The following is a 20,505-nucleotide window of genomic DNA, read 5'->3' on the forward strand; positions in this document are numbered from 1 at the left end:
CAAAGGCATAGCTCTTGATTTCTAGTTCTAGAGCATTCTGAGATTCATCTTAACATTTTTTTCTAGTATAATTTTCATGAAAAAGAAAAGAAATACAATTATGTAAAATAATAATTATAAATAAAAAAAGAAAAGAGTTCGGATCACTTGAAAATTAGTCAACGCTGATGTTGTAGGAGGCTCTTTTAACATTAACATTAACAATTATCTTTTAGGTGGACCTTTTTCCCCAATCTTAGAAAACATGGCTGCATGCTGATGTCTAAACATTTTGAAGTCAAACTAAATACTGCTTTTAACTTATTTTTCATGTAGTTTGAACTCGTCTTTAGTCTACAAAATCTCTCCAGATCTCAGTGGAAAAAGTTTTTTCCATGTGCAATGTACAGTGCATGGGCAAGGTTAGGAGCAGGGCTGGTAAAAAAATAAGAAAGAAGAAGCCGGCCACTGGCATGGGTTTCTAAATTGCAGGGGGGGGGGGGGGTAGATCCCTGAAACTAGACAAAAATTAAGAGGCAAGTAAATCATATTAATTGTATTTTTTTTTAATAATTAAATTACAGTCAAGTTTATTAAGTGGGGGTGGGGCTGTTTTTTTTAGTTCCAACCCACAATCGGGTTGTCCGACAGACTAATCCCTTTGGACCTAGTTTGACGGAAAGTCCAGTCATGTGTACGCGGCATAACATACCTCTGAGGGCTTCACATAACAGCTGTATTTAAACTGAAATCTGTTTATTAATTAGGTGACTTCTAAAGGCTATTGGTTCCACTAGATTTTAGACGGGGTATCAGAGTAAATGGGGCTAAATACAAATGCATGCACACTTTTCAGATATTTATTCATAAAAAAATCAGAGTATGAGGAGTGTGTTATAGGTGGGCCCAGCAGACACATCTTTAAAATCCACTATCTTAGTTTTATCTATATATCCATATGATAAGGTTTCCTGATCTGAAAACCAACATATTATTTAGCAAAATTAAATTACTACTTGTTAGACAACAAATATAATAGGTCTATGAAATGTATTTGAGGTCTAACATGTCTTATTAGCCTTCTATCATGTCTTATGCATGTTAGGTGTCTGACTGGTATCTTCTTCTACATTACATCTTCTTCTACATTGGGATAGACACTTTTTTGAGAGGGTAACTCCATTACAGATGGAGTAATGGGATATGAGTGGAAGTGAAAAGGTATATGAGATTTTAGCCAGGCCAATATTCCAGACTTACATATCTTTATTCCATAAAATGTATTCAGATCATTTATGACTTAACTTTACAAAATGGCTCATCGGGAGTCCTTTGAAGGCCCTGGCTAGTTGAAGCATATGACATTTGTGCGTTCCTTCTAGCTTTAACTATGTTTTGTCATATGTGTCACCTCACATTAATGCCCAACACAAGCATGAGATTTTAATCTGACCATATTTGTTGCCAACTTGTGAATTGTGTGGGAAAATAAGGGTGGCGTTGTGTTTAGTACCACTCCTTAATTTTCTCTACACAGTTTAGGGTTTAACAGACCTCAATATTATCACAGTAAGGAAATTATTTTCAGATTCTACCTCACAGAGAATAACATAGAGATCTTAACAGCAATTTCCAAACAGATTAAAAAGGGGCTACTAACAATACATTAAGAAGTTAGGTAATGTAGCATTTACAATTACTTTTTAATTTGTGTTATTCTGTCTGCTGTTAAAATAAGTTGGGAGAATTAGTATTCACCCCCTCACGTTTCTATATCATAGTGATTAACAGAATGATATTTTGTTTTATGTTTGCTGAGGTATATGACACAAAAAGCTGGAAGTATTTGTGCTGCAATGCTGAGTACGTAGCTATCCAGCTATGACATACTGAGCATGAGGTGGGTGCACCAAGACAAAAGAATAAAAAAAATGGTATAGTTATAGGCACAGAAACATCAAAATGATAGTACATTCACTTTAATTAATTCCTGCTATTGGTACTAAGTGGAGTTTTGCTTTTAATGTGGCACTGTTCCAATATAACTTGGCTCTGGATAAAAATTGGGCAGTTTCTAGGTTTTAGCTTTATTTTTTAAAGCGTATTTAGTATGTGTAAGGCATTGTTCTGTTTTCTTTTTTTGCAATTGGCAAAATAAAAATTTAAAATTTTACATGCTGTGCTTCTGTATGATACCAGCGAGCAGACAGCTAAATGTTAGCACTGTTTTCTTGTGATTGGATTTTTTATATTTAAATATGCATTATGCCATAGACTTTATATGATGGAGAGCTATGAATGGTAAATGTAAATCAAGGCCATTCCATGCCGACAGATTCTGGAGAAACATTACTATTCAAAATAAAAAAGAAATGAAAAGAAAAGATGTCTTTTATATTCTTGCCTCCTACAGCTTGGAAAATCTGGCTTTGTTGTTTGATTGCATTGTTCCTTTAGAAAACAAATTACAATAAAGTGAAAAAAAAAGCAACAAACCTTTCCAATAATATCTGAGATTTTCAGGATGGGTTTTCCAGTTTGGTGTTGTATGGTTGGTGGACTCTGCCCATCCCAGTCTTGGAGCTCTTCAATGCTCTTCAGATATAGAAGTGCCTTTAGACCAGTACAGTAGTCATTAATTAATGTAAAGTCTTGATTTTGAATGGCACTGCAAACCTAGAGATCCATCCAAACAAAAACATAGGAGTTATTATAAAACTAAACTTATTTTCTCTAGTTATATATATTTTATGACAATTTCTAGAAGTGTTGTCCATCTCTTTATTGACTTTATAGGTCTGAATGAATAATTTACTGATGTATCATAGTATACAGTAAATATGATTTTTCAGAAAAGCTCTACCTTTTATCATTAAAAAAAAAGTACTTGCAATTCAGTTATGACACTTTGCCTAGGCTGAGATGTTGTTATTAGTCTGCTGCAGGCAAAAGCAAGTATTTTCTCAGTCTCCTTTCCCAGTGATCATACTGTAACATTGTAAGTTATATTATATAGCGAGTTACATGACGAGTGGCTGCAGCGGGGGCCTATGGCAGAAATTTGTGAACACAACTAATACCGGTAACTAGACAGGCACCACAATTTACATGTACATGCAGAAAATATATTCGACCTTAGTGACATTCTGGATCTTCACCCTTGGTTCCTTGGCTCCTGATGGAATGAATGAAGACCTGGAGGTCCATGGTATCATCTAGTCTCCTACTGGGCCCCCTATTGTTGTCCAGCATGGGTTTGGTCCTTTTCGGTCTGTTCTCCATACGAGTGTGTGTATGTTCACATATGCATATGTATGCTCATGGAAAAGAATTGGCACATGTGCATATATGTGCATACATATGGGTATGCATTCGCAGGGATTAGGTTAATTTTCATAGAGTCTATGCCCTCTTGTTCCCACATATATGCTCCATTTACACGACGGAGAATTCTGTGTTGAAATTTCTGGTGCCACTGATCACAATTGTTATCAATAGGCATTAGCGGAGAATGCTATCAGTGGCACCTATCACCGACACTCATTTATATCTATAACACAACTAGTTCACAATCAGTTCTAAACTACTATATAACTAGTGGCATGTTAGTTTCAGTCTTTGTCTGCTTTAGCTTGACTTTACATTCCCCATAAACATCTATTGTTTAGGTTTGCTATGATTGCACATTGCAGTATGCACTTGTTGCTCCCCCTCTTCACTTTGTTTCACTCTGCAGCATACCAGAAGGAGCACTTCCTGTATCAGGGTCACACGACCACATGGTGAAGCTGCTCACTTTCACACTACCAAACATCCAGAAGCACAATACGGCTGCAGCCTGGTAGGAGACACTACACAGCCGCAGTGCAGGAGAATCGCTCGGCATAACTCAGCAACATCGTGGATACCCACCCATAGATCCTTGGCTGCAATACCAAAACTAACCACCAGGTAGGTTACAATCATATATGCTCTTATGTCTTGTCATTTTTACACTTGTCTGCATATCTGGCAACTCTAATTTTCACTCACCACAATGTCATATCTATAGGGTTTCAAGACCACCAATAAAAACTAACAGACGGCCCTACAACTATACACCATCCCTATGGTGCTGAGGTAGGCTACACTTGCCATTTCCTCTCTTTGCATTAATATCATCCATCGTTTCTTATCATTATGAACTTTAGTATTTTACCAGTGTATTTTACATGCTATACCAAATAGTTCTATTGTAGTCCACAAACACCAGATACAGTGAGTCACCACAGTGGTGTCACTTTCATTAAGTTTTTACCCATAGATTCATTATATGATTATGACTATTATTATCATTATTACCATCATTGTTATCATTTTTATTTTTATTCTTATTCTATTCATTTTTGTTTGTTCCATCACCATTCTAACATTAATGGTTACAACACGTACTCTCATCTAAATGGTAGTTTGGTGTCTGCACTACCACAGAGTCATGCATCTAGCCTTCTTTTCCTCTGTCTGCACTTATTTATTTACCTACTGTTGGCTCTCTGCACACTTATGTGTGCAGGTTTGCGCATGTGCATATCCTTCTACACATGCAGTGTACCACACCAAAGATGGCTCTTGCAGCCTTTTATTTTCATCTTCAGTAGTCTACGCCTATAATTATGTATATGTATGCCAATAGTGTGTATATATGTATTATTTTGAAATGTGCATATGTACGTATATGTGTACATGTGTCTCTTTCTGTATGTGTTTGTGACATGCCTATATACATATATATATATATATATATATTTATATATATTTTATATTGTTATGATTTTAATATCTGCATAAGTGTCTGCAATTCCATCTCTAGCTATATTTGTTCAGTGTCTGGTTTTATTTAGAGTGCTAAGATGCGGAAGGATAACCTCTACAGAGAAAGAGAATTCGCCCGCAATACTATACCACCTATGTAGTGCTATACTAGCCATCTAGCTTCCTCTATATATTTTTATTAAAATTTAAACACAGACTAGATTTGATCCCTCTAAGGCTCTGACGAAGAAGAAAACACTTGAAACGTGCTAGCCAATCATTCAAGTATCCCTTCTGTGGATAACATCACATATCAATCTACCAAGTATCTAACATTGCTTTTATTCAAATGTACAAATACGTAGTATCTCTTTGTATATACCCCTCTTGTTTATAATAAACTCCTTGTGTCAATGATTCATGCAACAGGCCATGCACCTTTCTTTTCCTTCTTTACATAATACAAGGATTTACATGATTGGGTCATCTATGAACCAGCATCCCAGCATGCTGACCCTGAATTGTGCCTTATCAAATATAGCCTGATTTGTTTATAGTGAAAATCAATAAGGGCATAGTCAGGCACAGTTATATGACCTTGATAGGAGGCAATAAGTACCTTTATTTGTCAAACAATACACCTAATGTGAAAAAAAATTGTCTGATGTTAGCTTTACCATATTCCAAGTATTAAAGTAGTTGAAGAATGTGCTTTGCTCCAACAGTACCTAAAAATTCAAACTGACATCTTTGTAGATTGTCACTAAAATTGAAAACCACAAACATACAGTATACAAGTAAGCTATGTATTCTTTAAAAGACAAGAAAGTATGATAGTGACAATGTAGAGAACATTCCACATTTCTAGTTTTGTTACTAACATTTTGAAAACTCAGCTGCAGTTTGACTGAGACCAGTGTGTATTAGATTGCTGCACTGTAATTAACTGGATTTTTCTACAACTGACTGTGCTTCATTACACTGTGATTGCTTGCTTACAGTGAAAGTCAATAAAGAGTTTAGCTTTAAAAAAGATGCTGAATTGTTTTCCTGACTATTGCATTTAAATTCCCCTTAACCCAAAAATAGAGGAATAAATGAAGATAATAATAATCTAGCAATATATATATATATATATATATATATATATATATATATATATATATATATATATATATATATATATATATATATATATATATATATATATATATATATACATACAGTAGCTCATAAAAGTGAGTACACCCCTCACATTTTTGTAATTATTTTATTTATCAATTATTTTATCTTTTCATGTGACAACACTGAAGAAATTACACTTTGTTACAATGTAAAGTAGTGAGTGTACAGCTTGTATAACAGGGTACATTTGCTGTCCCCTCAAAATAACTCAACACACAGCCATTCATGTCTAAACTGCTGGCAACACAAGTGAGTGCACCCATAAGTGAAAATATCCAAATTGGAATTGGGACCAATTAGCCATTTTCACTCCATGGTGTCATGTGACTCATTAGTGTTACAAGGTCTCAGGTGTGAATGGGGAGCAGGTGTGGTAAATTTGGTGTTATTGCTTACTCTCTCATACTGGTAAATTTGGTGTTATCGCTCACTCTCTCATACTGGTCACTGGAAGTTCAGCATGGCACCTCATGGCAAAGAACTCACTGAGGATCTGGAAAAAAGAATTGTTGCTCTACATAAAGATGGCCTACGCTATACGAAGATTGCCAAGACCCTTAAACTGAGCTGCAGCACATACAGTGATTTAACAGGACAGGTTCCACTTAGAACAGCCTTGCCATGGTCGACCAAAGAAGTTGAGTGCACATGCTCAGAATCATATCCAGAGGTTGTCGTTGGGGAATAGATGTATAAGTGCTGGCAGCATCGCTGCAGAGGTTGAAGAGGTGGGGGGTCAGCCTGTCAGGGTTCAGACCATACGCCGCACGCTGCACAGAAGGAAGCCTCTTCAAAAGGTTATGTACAAGAAAGCTCACAAACAGTTTGCTGAAGACAAGCAGAAGGACATGGATTACTGGAACCATGTCCTGTGGTTTGATGAGACCAAGATAAACGTATTTGGTTCAGATGGTGTCAAGCGTGTGTAACGGAAACCAGGTTAGGAGTATAAAGACAAGTGTGTCTTGCCCACAGTCAAGCATGGTGATGGGAGTGTCATAGCCAAGTGAATAGTTTGCATTTATGTTTTTTTGCCCCCCAAGTGCACTAATTTAAATTTTTCCACATTAAACCTCATTTGCCATGTATTTGCCCACTCCATTATTTTGTTCAGGTCTTTCTGTAAAATTTCTATATCCTGATGTGAAGTTATTGCCCTGCTTATTTTTGTGCCATCTGCAAAAACTGAGATTGAGCTATTTATCCCATCCTATATATCATTTATGAATAAATTGAATAGAATTGGTCGCAAGACAGAACCTTGGCGTACCCCACTTACCACTCCAGACTGGTGTATATGCTATTTATCACTACCCTTTGGAAACAACCCTGTAACCAGTTTTTTAACCAAGAACAAACCTTATGGTCCACGCCTGCAGACCTCAGCTTGTAGATTAAGCACTTAATGTGGACTGTATCGAATGCCTTTGCAGACTCCAGGTACACTAAATCTACAGGCCTCCCCCTGTATAGATGGTAGCTCACTTCCTCATAGAATTTTGGATTGGTCTGGTAAGAACGACCTTTCGTAAATCCATGCTGATAACGATTTATGATATTTTTTTCCTCTGTACATTTTTTGATATAGTCCCCTTTTTGATATCATCCCCTCCAATAATTTACCAACGATTGAGGTTATGCTGACTGGCCTATTGTTTCCAGGGATTTGTCTCTGTCCTTTTTTGAATATAGTACCGCATTGGCTTTTCTCCAATCAGATGGTACAAATCTTGTCATTATGCTGTCCGCAAAGATCAGGAACAATGGTCTGGCTATAACCCCGACTGAGCTCTCTGAGGACTCTTAGGTGTAAGCCATCTGGTCCTGGTGATTTATTTGTATTAATTGTATCTAGTCTTTCCTTCACTCTGCCTCTTAGCCATGAGAGTATGCCCTGTGATGTGTCACTTGCAGGACTGTCGCAGTCAATATTCCCCTCCTTTTCCTGCATAAAAACTGAGGAGAAGAAGACATTTAGTACAGTTGCCTTCTCTGTGTCATCCATAACCATCCTCCTATTTTATGTGGGCAGTGTACTCAGATTTTTCCTTTTTACTGTTAATGTATCGAAAAAAAATCTTTAAATTTGGTCTTGGTTGTGAACTAGGCCTGTTCATCAAGGATGTACTGTAGTGTTTTCCATCTTTATTCCTCAAGTACGGCCAACAGGCCATGTTTTAGGAAATGTTCCCTTAGATAAAATAGCTGGCAAGAATATTGAGCCATTTCCATTGATTCAATGCACTTGTGCAAGGTGAAGGAAGTCCTGTAAACATTTCCGTAGAACGTAAAGTAAAATGCTGAAACAATGACACCTTGTTTAATAAAAATTGTGATCTGTGTAACTTTTAGCTACACCTGTTCATTTAACCAATGTTATTACTTTTTTTCTCAATATATTGCAATGTTCACAAATCTGCAGCTGATAGAAGGCCTATTACAAACATCAAAGGATTATAATTTGACAGCAATCGTGTATTTTTATTTGGGATCTTTGTACCATGCCATAGACAGCTGCCGTATATTATGGGAAAACTATTGTTTTTAACCTTTAGTATTAAGACCAGAACTAGGAACTTAAAACACAACGGTCAAAGAAACACCCTAACAACTCATTGCTTAGTGATAGCACAAAAGGGCAAATAGCTATTCCAGTTTTTAAATTTATGCTTTTATTTAAGGAGGGTCTGTATTTCCTGACGATATATTACCATTTCCTTCCTCACTATGGGGTTGATTTACTAGAACTGGAGAGTGCAAAATCTGGTGTAGCTGTGCATGGTAGCCAATCAGCTTCTAACTTTAGCTTGTTCAATTAAGCGTTGACAAAAAACCCTGGAAGCCGATTGATTTCTATGCAGAGCTGCACTCGATTTTGCACACTTATTTATTAGTAAATCAAATCCTATGGGACCAATTTATTAAAACTGGAGAAAAGAAAATTACCACAAAATTGAGTTGCTGCCAATAGCGACCAAACACTAAAAATACACATGTTCCATAACTAACCAACTGCTGTTATACATTAAGCATAGAGAAAAATACTCTAACGCCAATCAATAAACCTGTACCACTCCACAACCAAATTTAAGACACATTCTCATTTTTCATTTAAATAGTGATTGGAAAAAAAAAAGCTAGTACCACTGATTTACTGAGACCTCCCTGGCCTTGCAAAAAATAATTAACATGTGGTTTAAAAAAAAATATATATATATTTACAGTGTAAATTTTTAAGAGTCAATCCAGTTTAGCAATCTAATATCCCTTTATGCCTAGTCAGTTTTTGAAAGCCCGACAAAATTTAAACGAGCCCAGGAAAAAAAATATAACCTCTTATAACCTCAGTTAATGGACTATGTCCACTATGTCTGACTATAAGTTTGACCCTAAATGCAAGTAGTAACTAATGCCATCATTCACTTTAATAGCAACCCTCTCCCTATAAAAGACCAAGTTTAGAAGCCTTAGGTCAGTGCATGTATGGAGACTCGGAGAAGACCGTGTAATTTCAGGGTGGGATAGTTTCTGCTAAACGTTGCTGTATACAGAGGTAGGTATAGAGGAGTGCTATACATAGTGCTGTATTATGCTATGTTACAGTTAATTGCAGTGTGGAGGGCTGCATAGTATGTACCATATTTGCCTTCACTGCGTTGTATTGCATTACACTGCTGTGGATTGCATTGTGGTAGGCTGTATATTATTGTGTACCCTCTGTGTGTTCAGAATATCTGTCAGCAAAAGTTTCAGTGGCTGTTTAGATGTAGGGCTCGGATTGCATTTTTTTCTGTTTTAAATTAATTTGCTAGAGTCTTTTTTATTTATGTTGGTGTTAGTAGCATGAACTTGTTCCTAACATGGACAAAGCTGTCTTTTGTTTGTAGCATATCACTGCAAACTAGCATGGTATAATTTTGTGCATCAATTGGTCATTGGTAATTGCATAAAAGCACCACATTTTCCTCTGCTTTCCATTGCCGGTAATAAAGTTAGGAAAAATCAACGGTCCTTCATATGCAGTTAGTAGGGAATGAGCAGGTTCTGCATCCACAGGAGAAAGCAATGGTTGGGCTGCACCTTCAAGAAGCTAGACACATCTGCTTTTTTTCTGGCAGTGGGCATGCAATAAAGTCTGAGTAAGCAGAGGAGGTTGTGGATTGGCTAAGATTTTATTACCCTCCTGCTCCTGCCAGGTTCAGAGCAGCACATTTCATCAGCGGCTACAAATGTGCCCTCTTTTTCCTCACCCCCTAAAGCTAATCCCTATGTTACTTTTCAAGCTGGCATGGAGGAGGCACCCAAATTATTTAAACATATCAGTAACTTGTTGCAGAAGGATGGGAATTAATTAATTTTATCTGATTTTGAGAATGCCAGGAGCAGAAAGGGATGGGACAGCAGGCAGCAGTTTCTACAGCTTCAGCTTACATATAAAAGAAACCCTTCTGTACATCAGGTTGTGACACTACTAAACTCAAAATGATTACTAGACATGTGCATTCGTTTTCGTCCGAATGCATTTTCGTCCGAATTTCAGGTATTTTCGTTTTCGTTTTGACAAACGATAACGAAAGTGCAGATTCCGAAAAACGAAAGATCCGACATAAATAAATGCTTTTTTTCATTTTCGTTGTTACAACAGTTCGATATAGAATAGGAGATTCGAAGTGACCGTTCGATATAGAATAGGAGATTCGACGTGACTCCATATGTCTATTGAACCTGTGGTCGAATGTGCCTAAGTTTCGTTTACCTCTATTAGTCCTATTATATAGAAAAGCTTCGACAGAGAGTAAATATTCGACATAGAGAGAACAGAATCGACAGAGAGAAACGATACTGGAATTGGGTGGGGGAAGTAAATAAAAAAAAAAAAATAGATAATATTCGACGGGATCGTTGCACGTTTAATAATATTCGACGGGATCGTTGCACGTTTAATAATATTCGACGGGATCGTTGCACGTTTAATAATATTCGACGGGATCGTTGCACGTTTATAATAATATTCGACGGGATCGTCGCAACTATACGACACTGCAATCGTACATTTCGGCAATCGAATGCTCCGCCTATAGGCTATATAGTTTAGCAGCTCCATCGAATCTTCTTTATCCATTCGACAGATACCATAAGCCTTCCAAGACAGATTCGACCGTAATTCATGTGGATTTTCGGACGAATGCAATTTTTGCACGAAAAACGAAATAAATAAAAACGAATTTCAGGAGTAACTAAATAAATAAAATTTACGGACGAAAACGAAAAAACGAAACGAAATATTCTAGTCTGCACATGTCTAATGATTACTAAATGCGACAGACACCAGTATGTGTTCCCACATACAAAAGTGAAACAAAAATAATATAAAAAACCGCCACATGACCAAAAATACACCAAATAATCAAGCGATCAAAAATAACTAATAAGGTGTAAACCCTATATTAGCAACTGCATAAACTATAACAGCATGGGGGTTATTTATGAAAGGCAAATCCACTGTGCACTACAAGTGTAAACTACAAGTGCAAAGTGCACTTGGAATCACAGTTGCTGTAGATCCGAGGGGGACATGCAAGGAAAGTAAAAAACAGCATTTTAGCTTGCACATGATTGGATAATAAAATCAGCAGAGCTTCCCCTCATTTCAGATCTATCCCTCAGATTTACAGCGACTGCATTTCCAAGTGCACTTTCAGTGAAATTTCAAGTGCAGTTTGCACTTGTAGTGAAAAGTGGATTTGCCTTTTGTAAATAACCCCCCATATGTCCAAATAAAATAGTCAATATATTCATTCCATTCTCTTACATAAAACAAATATTGTGTCCAGGTATATTAGTGCACTTGTTTATTCTCAGTGAAAGCAATCTCTCAAACCATTCACTCCAATTTCTGATTATTTGTTATTAAACACCCATGCTCCACCACCAATGTGCAACACAGTGCCCTTACCTCCTTAATCACTTGCGTATTGGGCACTTATACCCCCTCCCTAGGCCAATTTTTAGCTTTCAGCGCTGTCGCACTTTGAATGTTAATGCAACACTGTACCCAAACAAAATTATAATATTTTTCACACAAATAGAGCTTTCTTTTGGTGATCTTTAATCACCACTATTTTTGTTTTTGCTAAATAAACAGATAAAGACTAACAATTTAGAAAAATTGTTTTTTACATAGTTTGATATAAAATTTAGCAAACAGGTCATTTTTTACCACTGATGTGTGCTGATGAGGCCACACTGAAGGACACTGATGGGCACTGTTGAGGCTGCACTAATGAGGAGGCACTGTTAAATGGCATTAATGGGCAACCATAGGTGGTACTGATGGGCACTGGTAGGCGGAACTGATGCGCACTGGTAGGCAGACCTTATAGGTGACACTGATGAGGAGGCACTGATGGGCACTAATTGGCAGCACTAATGGGCACTGATTAGCAGCACTGGTGGGCATTGTTGGAACTGCACTGATAATCAGTGCCCTGGTTATCTGTGTACATGTCCCTTTTAGAGAAGTTGTGTATCGGCTCCCTTCTCCTCTCCTCGTGCTGTCAACATGAGGAAAGGAGTGCAGATAACCAGCTTCTTTTTACATCCATGATTGGCTGTGATTGGACACAGTTGATCGCATGGTAAAGAATCACTGATATGCTCTTTACCTCAATCTGTGATCAGCAGTGTCCTCTGAACACTGTGATTACAGGGCGCATCGCCCATGCCCTGCGGTGGGTGTGATCATGGCTCGTTGTCATATGACAGCTGTAACATTTGGGGACTCAAGTGATAGGGAGGGAAGTCTGAAAAGGGGTTTGAGAGGCTTACCTAATGGCACGCCAAGTGGGGAAGAGGGTCAGCATATGGCCACACTGAGCATGGGCTTGACCCTCATTATTAGGCTCCTTACCCCACACCAACTTCTTAAGCAGTATCCTTGACCAGACAAGTGTATTTTCCTCAGATGCTGGGGTAGAAAAAATAATCCTCCAATCATCCTCATGCCCTCTGTCCCAGTGCCAGCTTGGCTAATTTTCTGGCATTAGAGTTACTTCCTTTTTAGCAGGTGAATTTGGTCCCCTTCTGCATCTTTGTGGCCCTTTCTGCATCATTGTGGCTAGTACCTAGGTACCTGACATTTATTTGCTCAGAAGGGCTTACATGCACTGTACCAGTATGTGGAATTAAATGTATTTATGTCACTAAACCAATAAATCAGGGGCAGGGACCACAGACACATAGTAAAGCAAGCATATGTAAGGGTGTTACATCTTCTTTACAGCCCACTGGGTACATTTGCTGGAGACTGGGTATGATTCTGGAAAGGGGTACACCACTGGAGTTGGAAGTGCCATCCCAAGTCTTGAACCTTGGTGATGGTGAATAACCTAATTTGGTGACTCCTCATATCTATCTCTCTCCCTCCAAGAGGCCCTGAGCCTATACAATGGCTTAGGAAAAAACATGTTTTATGCCTGGGAGACAAGAGCCAACTTGGGTAAGAGATTCTGGCAGCTCATCAATGGCAGACTGGCAGTTGACTGACCCCATGCCATTTTGTGTTATGCAAGATCTTCCCTTTTTTCCAACCTTCCCTTCAGAAGGAAAAGTTCACAAATAAGTGTAGCTATGACACTATGAATTTTATTTCTAGAAGAAAAACTGCCTTGTTATTAAATGTGGGGTCTTGTTTTTGAAGTGTTTTTTGTGCATTCTGTTTTGACATCTTATTAAATGTTTAATACAAAATGTGAAAAGAAAATAAGATCCAAACTAAACTATGAAACTGTTTTGCCACTGGGCAATTACTATTTCATTGAAGGTGTTAGCTTTATTTAATTTTTTTGCAATAGTAAAGTATCCCATGGCTTATACATAAATCTGTAGTGAATGCTACTTCCCCCATTTAAGTCAGGCCTTTTACTGCTGTGTAGTCAACAGCATCATAATAACCAGTGACTCATCCGTAGCCTTTAAGCTGATAACTGGAATTTGGACAGTGATGTCAGCCAGCATACCCACTACTTTGTTTACTTTTAGCTTTCACCCAGTGAATCTCACAGCTGGCAGCTGAATGTTGCCATGGACAAAGGATCTGCAAATCAGCCCCACAGCCAAACGTAGCTGAGACCCCTGTGTTTTCACAAAGGCACTCCCAACTGTTCTCCCAAGGGCAGTGCTCCTACAGGTCTGGACCCAGTAACACTGCTGCACAAACGGCCCATGTCTCAGACTACTTATGGGCTCTCTCTCTACCTTCTGGGCACACCTCTCCAGGGATTGACTGGAATCCCATAAATATTCAGCTGCCTGCTCTGCTTTTACTCCTACTATACTTCTACAATCCTACAATAGACAGGAGAAAGCTTAAGAGCAGCAGCCTATAAAACCAACTCCTGCACCACTGAATACAGGGGAGCCAAACTTAATTTTGCCTAAGAGCCTGCTCCAAGCAAGGAGGGTGAAATTAATTACCCCCAGTTTGTTAATCTGTGAACTGGTGGTAATTTTGTTTCAATAGGTTGAAGCCACAGCCTTAGATTCTTAAGGTGGCAGTACCAACCTGAATCTGGAGCATGTGTCCACACTGGTACCAAAACTGGTGTAAAGCTTTCATGAATTAAGCCCAGGCTATACCACAAAAAAGTGTAATTATTGCTTTATTAAATTCCCCCTATATGTCTACTAAAGTATGCTATAAGCAATTAAGTATTTGGCATTTTGCAGAGTGGAGTAGAGACTGACCAGAGAACGATTACTTTGATGCAGTTGCCCAGCTTGAACGCGTATTGCAATACATGTGAAAAAAGTTTTAAGCAAAAGTTTGCTATAAATATGTAAGGGTTTATTCAGAATATTCAGGGTTAATATGTGGTCACATCCTCTTATGCACTTTATGTGTCATATACTGTATATGTTATATGTAAGATATTTGGATTTCAGCACATATATATTTCCTTTATTTCATAGGAGCTGATTTACAAAGCATTTGCGCCATGAGTTGCGGCGCACGCCGACACGCAACGGACGTTTTGGTATTCACAAAGCATTTGCACCTGTAACAGTGCAATTCCCCATTTACTATTAGCATGCCGGCGCACGGGCTGCCGCGATCTGTGTGCTGCTATAGACCTGGCGCATGCCATCTTCAACTCAGAATTAAAAGAAGCTGGAAGTGCCAATATTATGGGGGTGATGTGAGAAAGTATAGATATAACTGTCCAAGTAACAACTATGCCCAAAATAGAACGGAAAATTTACTTTCTCTGAGCAAGCCTGCTGCGCCTGCAAATACACTCGGAACTGCGCTGGGTCAATTTATGCACTGCGCATGTGCAAGCGGCATTTGCGCCCGTTCAAGTGCTCTGACAAAATCTTAGTAAATGTCAAGCCACGTAGGTTCATTTGCATAAGTTGAGCAGGCGCACCTCTCAACTTGACTTTTTTTTCGCATTGGTACACTTCTATGGATTTTTTTAAGGCTATTTGCACACAGGTCATATTAGCATTAAAAAAAAAAAAAAATTAAGAAAAAAAAATGGCCTGAGGGTCCCCCTCAAAATCCATACAAGACCCTTATCCAAGCACGCAACCTGGCAGGCCACAGGAAAAGAGGGGGGACGAGAGAGCGCCCCCCCTCCTGAACTGTACCAGGCCACATGCCCTCAACATTAGAAGGATGCTTTGGGATCCCCCCCAAAGCACCTTGTCCCCATGTTGATGAGGACAAGGGCATCATCCCCACAACCCTGGCCGGTGGGGGACCCCCACGCCATTTTTTTTTTAAGTGCGGGGTTCCCCTTAATATCCATACCAGACCTGAAGGGCCTGGTATGCTCTTGGAGAGGAACCCATACCGTTTTTTTTTTTTTAAATTAAAGTCGCCTGGCCTGGGGGCAACTTAAAGTCATGTTGTAAGTCACCCCAAGTCACGCTGTGATTCACACTCAAGTCGTGCCCAAGTTGCCTCCCGAAGTCATGCTGGAAGTCATGTTGCCCCTGTGTGAATGGACTGTTAATGATACGGCGTGCGATATTATGAATTGCGCCGGCATATTATGTGTTGCGCTTATGCGTGCGCCGGTTCATACGCTCACTTGATAATTTATCTGGCGCACAAATGGAGGTATGAATCGGCCCAGTGCATTCATCTTAGTAAATCAGCCCCATAGTGTAGGTCAATGACCTAACTCAAGTTTTTAGCTCTCCAACAAATGTGTCTGTTGGTCCCATATTGGCACTATGGAGTTGATTTACTAAAGGCACATAGACTGTGCACTCTGCAAGAGCAGTTGCTCCAGAAGTTAGTAAATGAGCAGCGGCTCTGCTGACTTCCATCATCCAACCACTTTTTTTTATCTTCCCTGCATGTGATTATTAAGTATTTTTTACAAAGTGAAGCTTTAACTCACTTAACAAGCTCTGGAGCAACTGCACTTGCAGAGTGCAACTAGAATTTGGAAAGCACACGGGGGGTTATTTACGAAAGACAAATCCACTTTGCACTACAAGTGCACTTGGAAGTGCAGTTGCTCTAAATCTAAGGGGTAGATCTGAAATGAGGGGAAGCTCTGCTGATTTTATCATCCAATCATGTGCAAGCTAAAATGCTGTTTTTTATTTTCCTTGCATGTCCCCCTCAGATCTACAGTGACTTCACTTCCAACTGCACTTGCAGTGCAAAGTGGATTTTCCTTTAGTAAATAACCCCCGTAGTCTATTTGCCTTTAAAATTGCCAGAATCAAGATTCCTCCCATAGATGTCATGGGATCCAGGTTAATGTTTACAACTTCCGGACTTTGCAATGCAGTCAGTGAATGGTCAGCTAACTATATGCAGACTGATTCACTCATCACTAATTTAACACCATATACATTCAGAGGTTTGAATTTTCTCATATTTAAGACTCTGCAGCAATCTGGACATTTTACAAAATTTTATTTCATCCATGGCAAGCACAAGAATTCATAGCACATAATATATGACCAATATACCAAACCCATTTGCTTAATTGTAATTCAACCCTAAATGTGATATAAAGTGCTATGAAATCGCTATAGTTAAGGTCACTCTGGTGATTCCATGACCAATTTTAGCTTGATTCATATACCTCTCCTTGCTAAATCTCTCTTCCCCAGCTGCTGAAAGTGCTTTTTTTATTTGCAGTGTTCACGAGTGTCTTATCCACAATCTACTGTTGTCTGGCTAAAGAATGAGCACTTAGAAAAGCTGTAAATATTTATCATCGACATTAGTTCTACATCATGAATTCTTGCACTAATCATTAACTGCTACCGGATTAACTTACCTTCGATCCGTGAGCATGTAAACAGCAATCTGCTCTTAGCTTCTGCTCTTCACAGCCTAAACTGCATTGTCCTAATGGGCTTGCAAACACAAATGACAAAATATATGGTAAAAACCAAATGCTGTTTTCCTGAACATCTAACAGTGAGAAGTAAGGACCTTTAATCATGCAGCCAAAATTACTAGGACGAATGTATTTTATGGCAATTAGCATTTCCTGAATGGATTTGGTGGCCTATCATAGGCCAATTTCTGATAACAACGTACCCAGTCTGGAGAGCTGTAGGCAAACTTTGGAATTGTAGGGTCTGACATGGGAGTAATGGGAATATTGTGGCACAAAATGTTCTTCATTTTTTGACAATAAATTTTCATTGGACGTTACAAGTTCCAATAAAAGGAAAATAATTTACATTTTGCGTATACCAACAGAAAAGTACACCCAATAAAAAAGTTGCAGTGACTTTGGCTGCAGTGGCTTTAAGGATATTATGACGATGACAGGCAGATACAGTATTTGTCTTCCGATTGTACCCTTGAAATGTGTGCCTTCTTGAATACTGCTGCATAAACTGAGGACTAAAATGGTCTCAGCAAAAGGCATTTGGAGCACTCAGCAGAAGACATGTGGCACATGCCCTTGATATCATGGCCTTGTTGGAACCCTTTCTCTTGAAAAAAAAGAATTACAAAAGATGGACTTAGCAAAAGTAGACTCTCTTATCTTCCACTAAAATAATTTAAGAAGTACAGTAGATAACAATTTGATATTTTGTGGACTGAAAAAATTACTGGAAGCAATTTTAAAAACAAATACTTGCTTATATTAGGGAAAAAAATGTATCCATTCCATTCACTCACATTCTACTACTCATATGATACAGAGAATAAATAGTTAAAATATGATTGGTTGCCATAGACATTCATCATTTTTATTCCACTTCTATACCATGCATAATTATGTCAGGCCCAAAAAGAAGCAGCATTAATAATGTGGTCAAAATGCCTTCTTTAACTGTTCCCAGGATTGGGCCATGCTCCAGCACAATCTGTCAACAATGACAGATCAGTTTATAGGTCCACTGGCAGTACCATGAGATCACAGCAGATCACATGACAATTGTACACAATGAAGGGCTTTGATTCATGCCATTCATTGTGTACTATTTTGATCTCTGTGATTGGTCACCGTGATCACATGGTACAGATAGGGCCACTCACAGCCCATCTGTACCATGTGATTAACTATGGCCAATCACAGCTAATCACAATAATAAACACTGAATGAATAGTTTTCATTCAGAAAGAAAGGCTGCTTATAATAGTTAAATTCACTGTTATAAGTAATCATAGTGTCACAACAAAAAAATCCTGATCACCTCCCCAGAGTAGTATCGTGTTACTATTGTAACATTGTGTTGCTCTGGTCACTGTATGTAAATAAATAAAAAAAAATAAAAAAAATGTATATGTATATATATATATATATATATATTTTTTTTTTAATTTTTTTTTACAATGCCTTGCAAAAGTATTCACCGCCCTTGCCATTTTTCATGTTTTGTTGCCTCACAACCTGGAATTAACATGGATTGTTTGAGGATTTGCCTCATTTAACAGCTTCAGCCCTGGAATATTTTACCCCTTTCCTGACCAGAGCACTTTTTGTGATACAGCACTGCATCGCTTTAACTGACAATTGCGCAGTCGTGCACCAAAACAAAATTGACTTCCTTTTTTCCCCGCAAATAGCTCTTTCTTTTGGTGGTATTTTATCACCTCTGCATTTTTTATTTTTTTGCGCTATAAACAAAAAAACATTTTATTTTTAATTTTTGCTATAATAAACATCCCCAAAAATATATTAAAAAAATAGGTTTCCTCAGTTTAGGCCGATACGTATTCTTCTACATATTTTAATCGCAGTAAGCGTATATTGATTGGGTTGTGCAAAAGTTATAGCGTCTACAAAATAGGGGATAGTTTTATGGCATTTTTATTTTTATTTTATTTTTTATTAGTAATGGCGGTGATCTGCGATTTTTATTGGGACTACGACATTATGGCGGACACGTTGGACACTTTGACATAATTTTGGAACCATTGTCATTTATACAGTGTTATACAGTGTTCAGTGCTATAAATGATGACAGGAAATGGTGATCTCTGTCATGACACAAGCCAGAACGGGAAAATGCCTTGTTTACACTTCCCCATTCTGAGGCTCCATGACACGATCGCTGGGAGACCGGCAGACATCGAGTCTGCTGATCCAGTGGGCACTTTCATGCTGTACAGGGTGGGCTCGCTTCCGGCGGCATGTGCGCGCCTGCTATCCCCGGCTCTTAAAGGGGACATACAGGTATGCCCATTTGTCCACCACTGCCATTGTGCCAACGTATATTGGCGTGCAGTGGTCAGCAAGTGGTTAATTTACAGAACATGCCCACAACTTTGAAGATTTATTTTGTTATTGTGAAGCAAACAACAATTATGACAAATAAACAGAAAAAAGTCAATGTGCATAACTATTCACCCCCCTAAAGTCAATACTTTGTAGAGCCACTGTTTAAGGCTATCACAGCTCCAAGTCACTTTGGATAAGTCCGTGAGCTTGCCACATCTTACCACTGGGATTTTTGCCCATTTCTCCTTGCAAAACTGTTCCAGCTCCTTCAAGTTGGGTGGTTTGTACTTGTGAACAGCAATCTTTAAGTCTGACCACATATTTTCTATTGGATTGAGGTCTGGGCTTTGACTAAGCCATTCCAACACATTTACATGTTAAACCACTCAAGTGTTGCTTTAGCAGTGTGTGTTGGGGTCATTGTCCTGCTGGAAGGTGAACCTCTGTCCTAACATTAAATCACACACAGAGGGCTCCAGGTTTTACTCAAGAATATCCCTGTATTTAGCACCATCCATCTTTCCCTCAACTCTGACCAGTTTCTCAGTCCTGACTGCTGAAAACACATCCCCACAGCATGATGCTGCCACCGACATGTTTTACTGTGGGAATGGTGCTCTTTGGGTCATGAGATGTGTTGGGTTTGCATCAGACATACGTTTTCTTTGATGGCCAAAATGTTCCATTTTAGTCTCATCAGACCAGAGCCCCCTCCTCCATACATTTTGGGAGTCTCCCACAAGCCTTTTCCCAAACTCAAAACGTGCCATTTAGTTTTTTTGCTGAAAGTAATGGCTTTCTTCTGGCCACTCTGCCATAAAGCCAAACACTATGG

At 38.6% G+C, this 20,505-nt stretch overlaps 1 protein-coding gene across 1 annotated transcript in view; it reads right to left on the minus strand.

The window, feature by feature from the left end:
• The window catches only part of DPYD (dihydropyrimidine dehydrogenase), a 2,051,548-nt gene that overhangs the window by 195,194 nt on the left and 1,835,849 nt on the right, over window positions 1-20,505 (minus strand). The window contains exon 20 of the mRNA XM_077452870.1: window positions 2,476-2,655. Coding sequence (XP_077308996.1) covers window positions 2,476-2,655 — 180 coding nt within the window. The remainder of the gene's footprint in view (window positions 1-2,475; window positions 2,656-20,505) is intronic.

Source organism: Lithobates pipiens, unplaced genomic scaffold (assembly GCF_037356315.1).
Source record: "Lithobates pipiens isolate NorthernLeopardFrog02 unplaced genomic scaffold, aLitPip1_a1.2 Scaffold_23, whole genome shotgun sequence".
Classification (NCBI taxonomy): domain Eukaryota; kingdom Metazoa; phylum Chordata; class Amphibia; order Anura; family Ranidae; genus Lithobates; species Lithobates pipiens.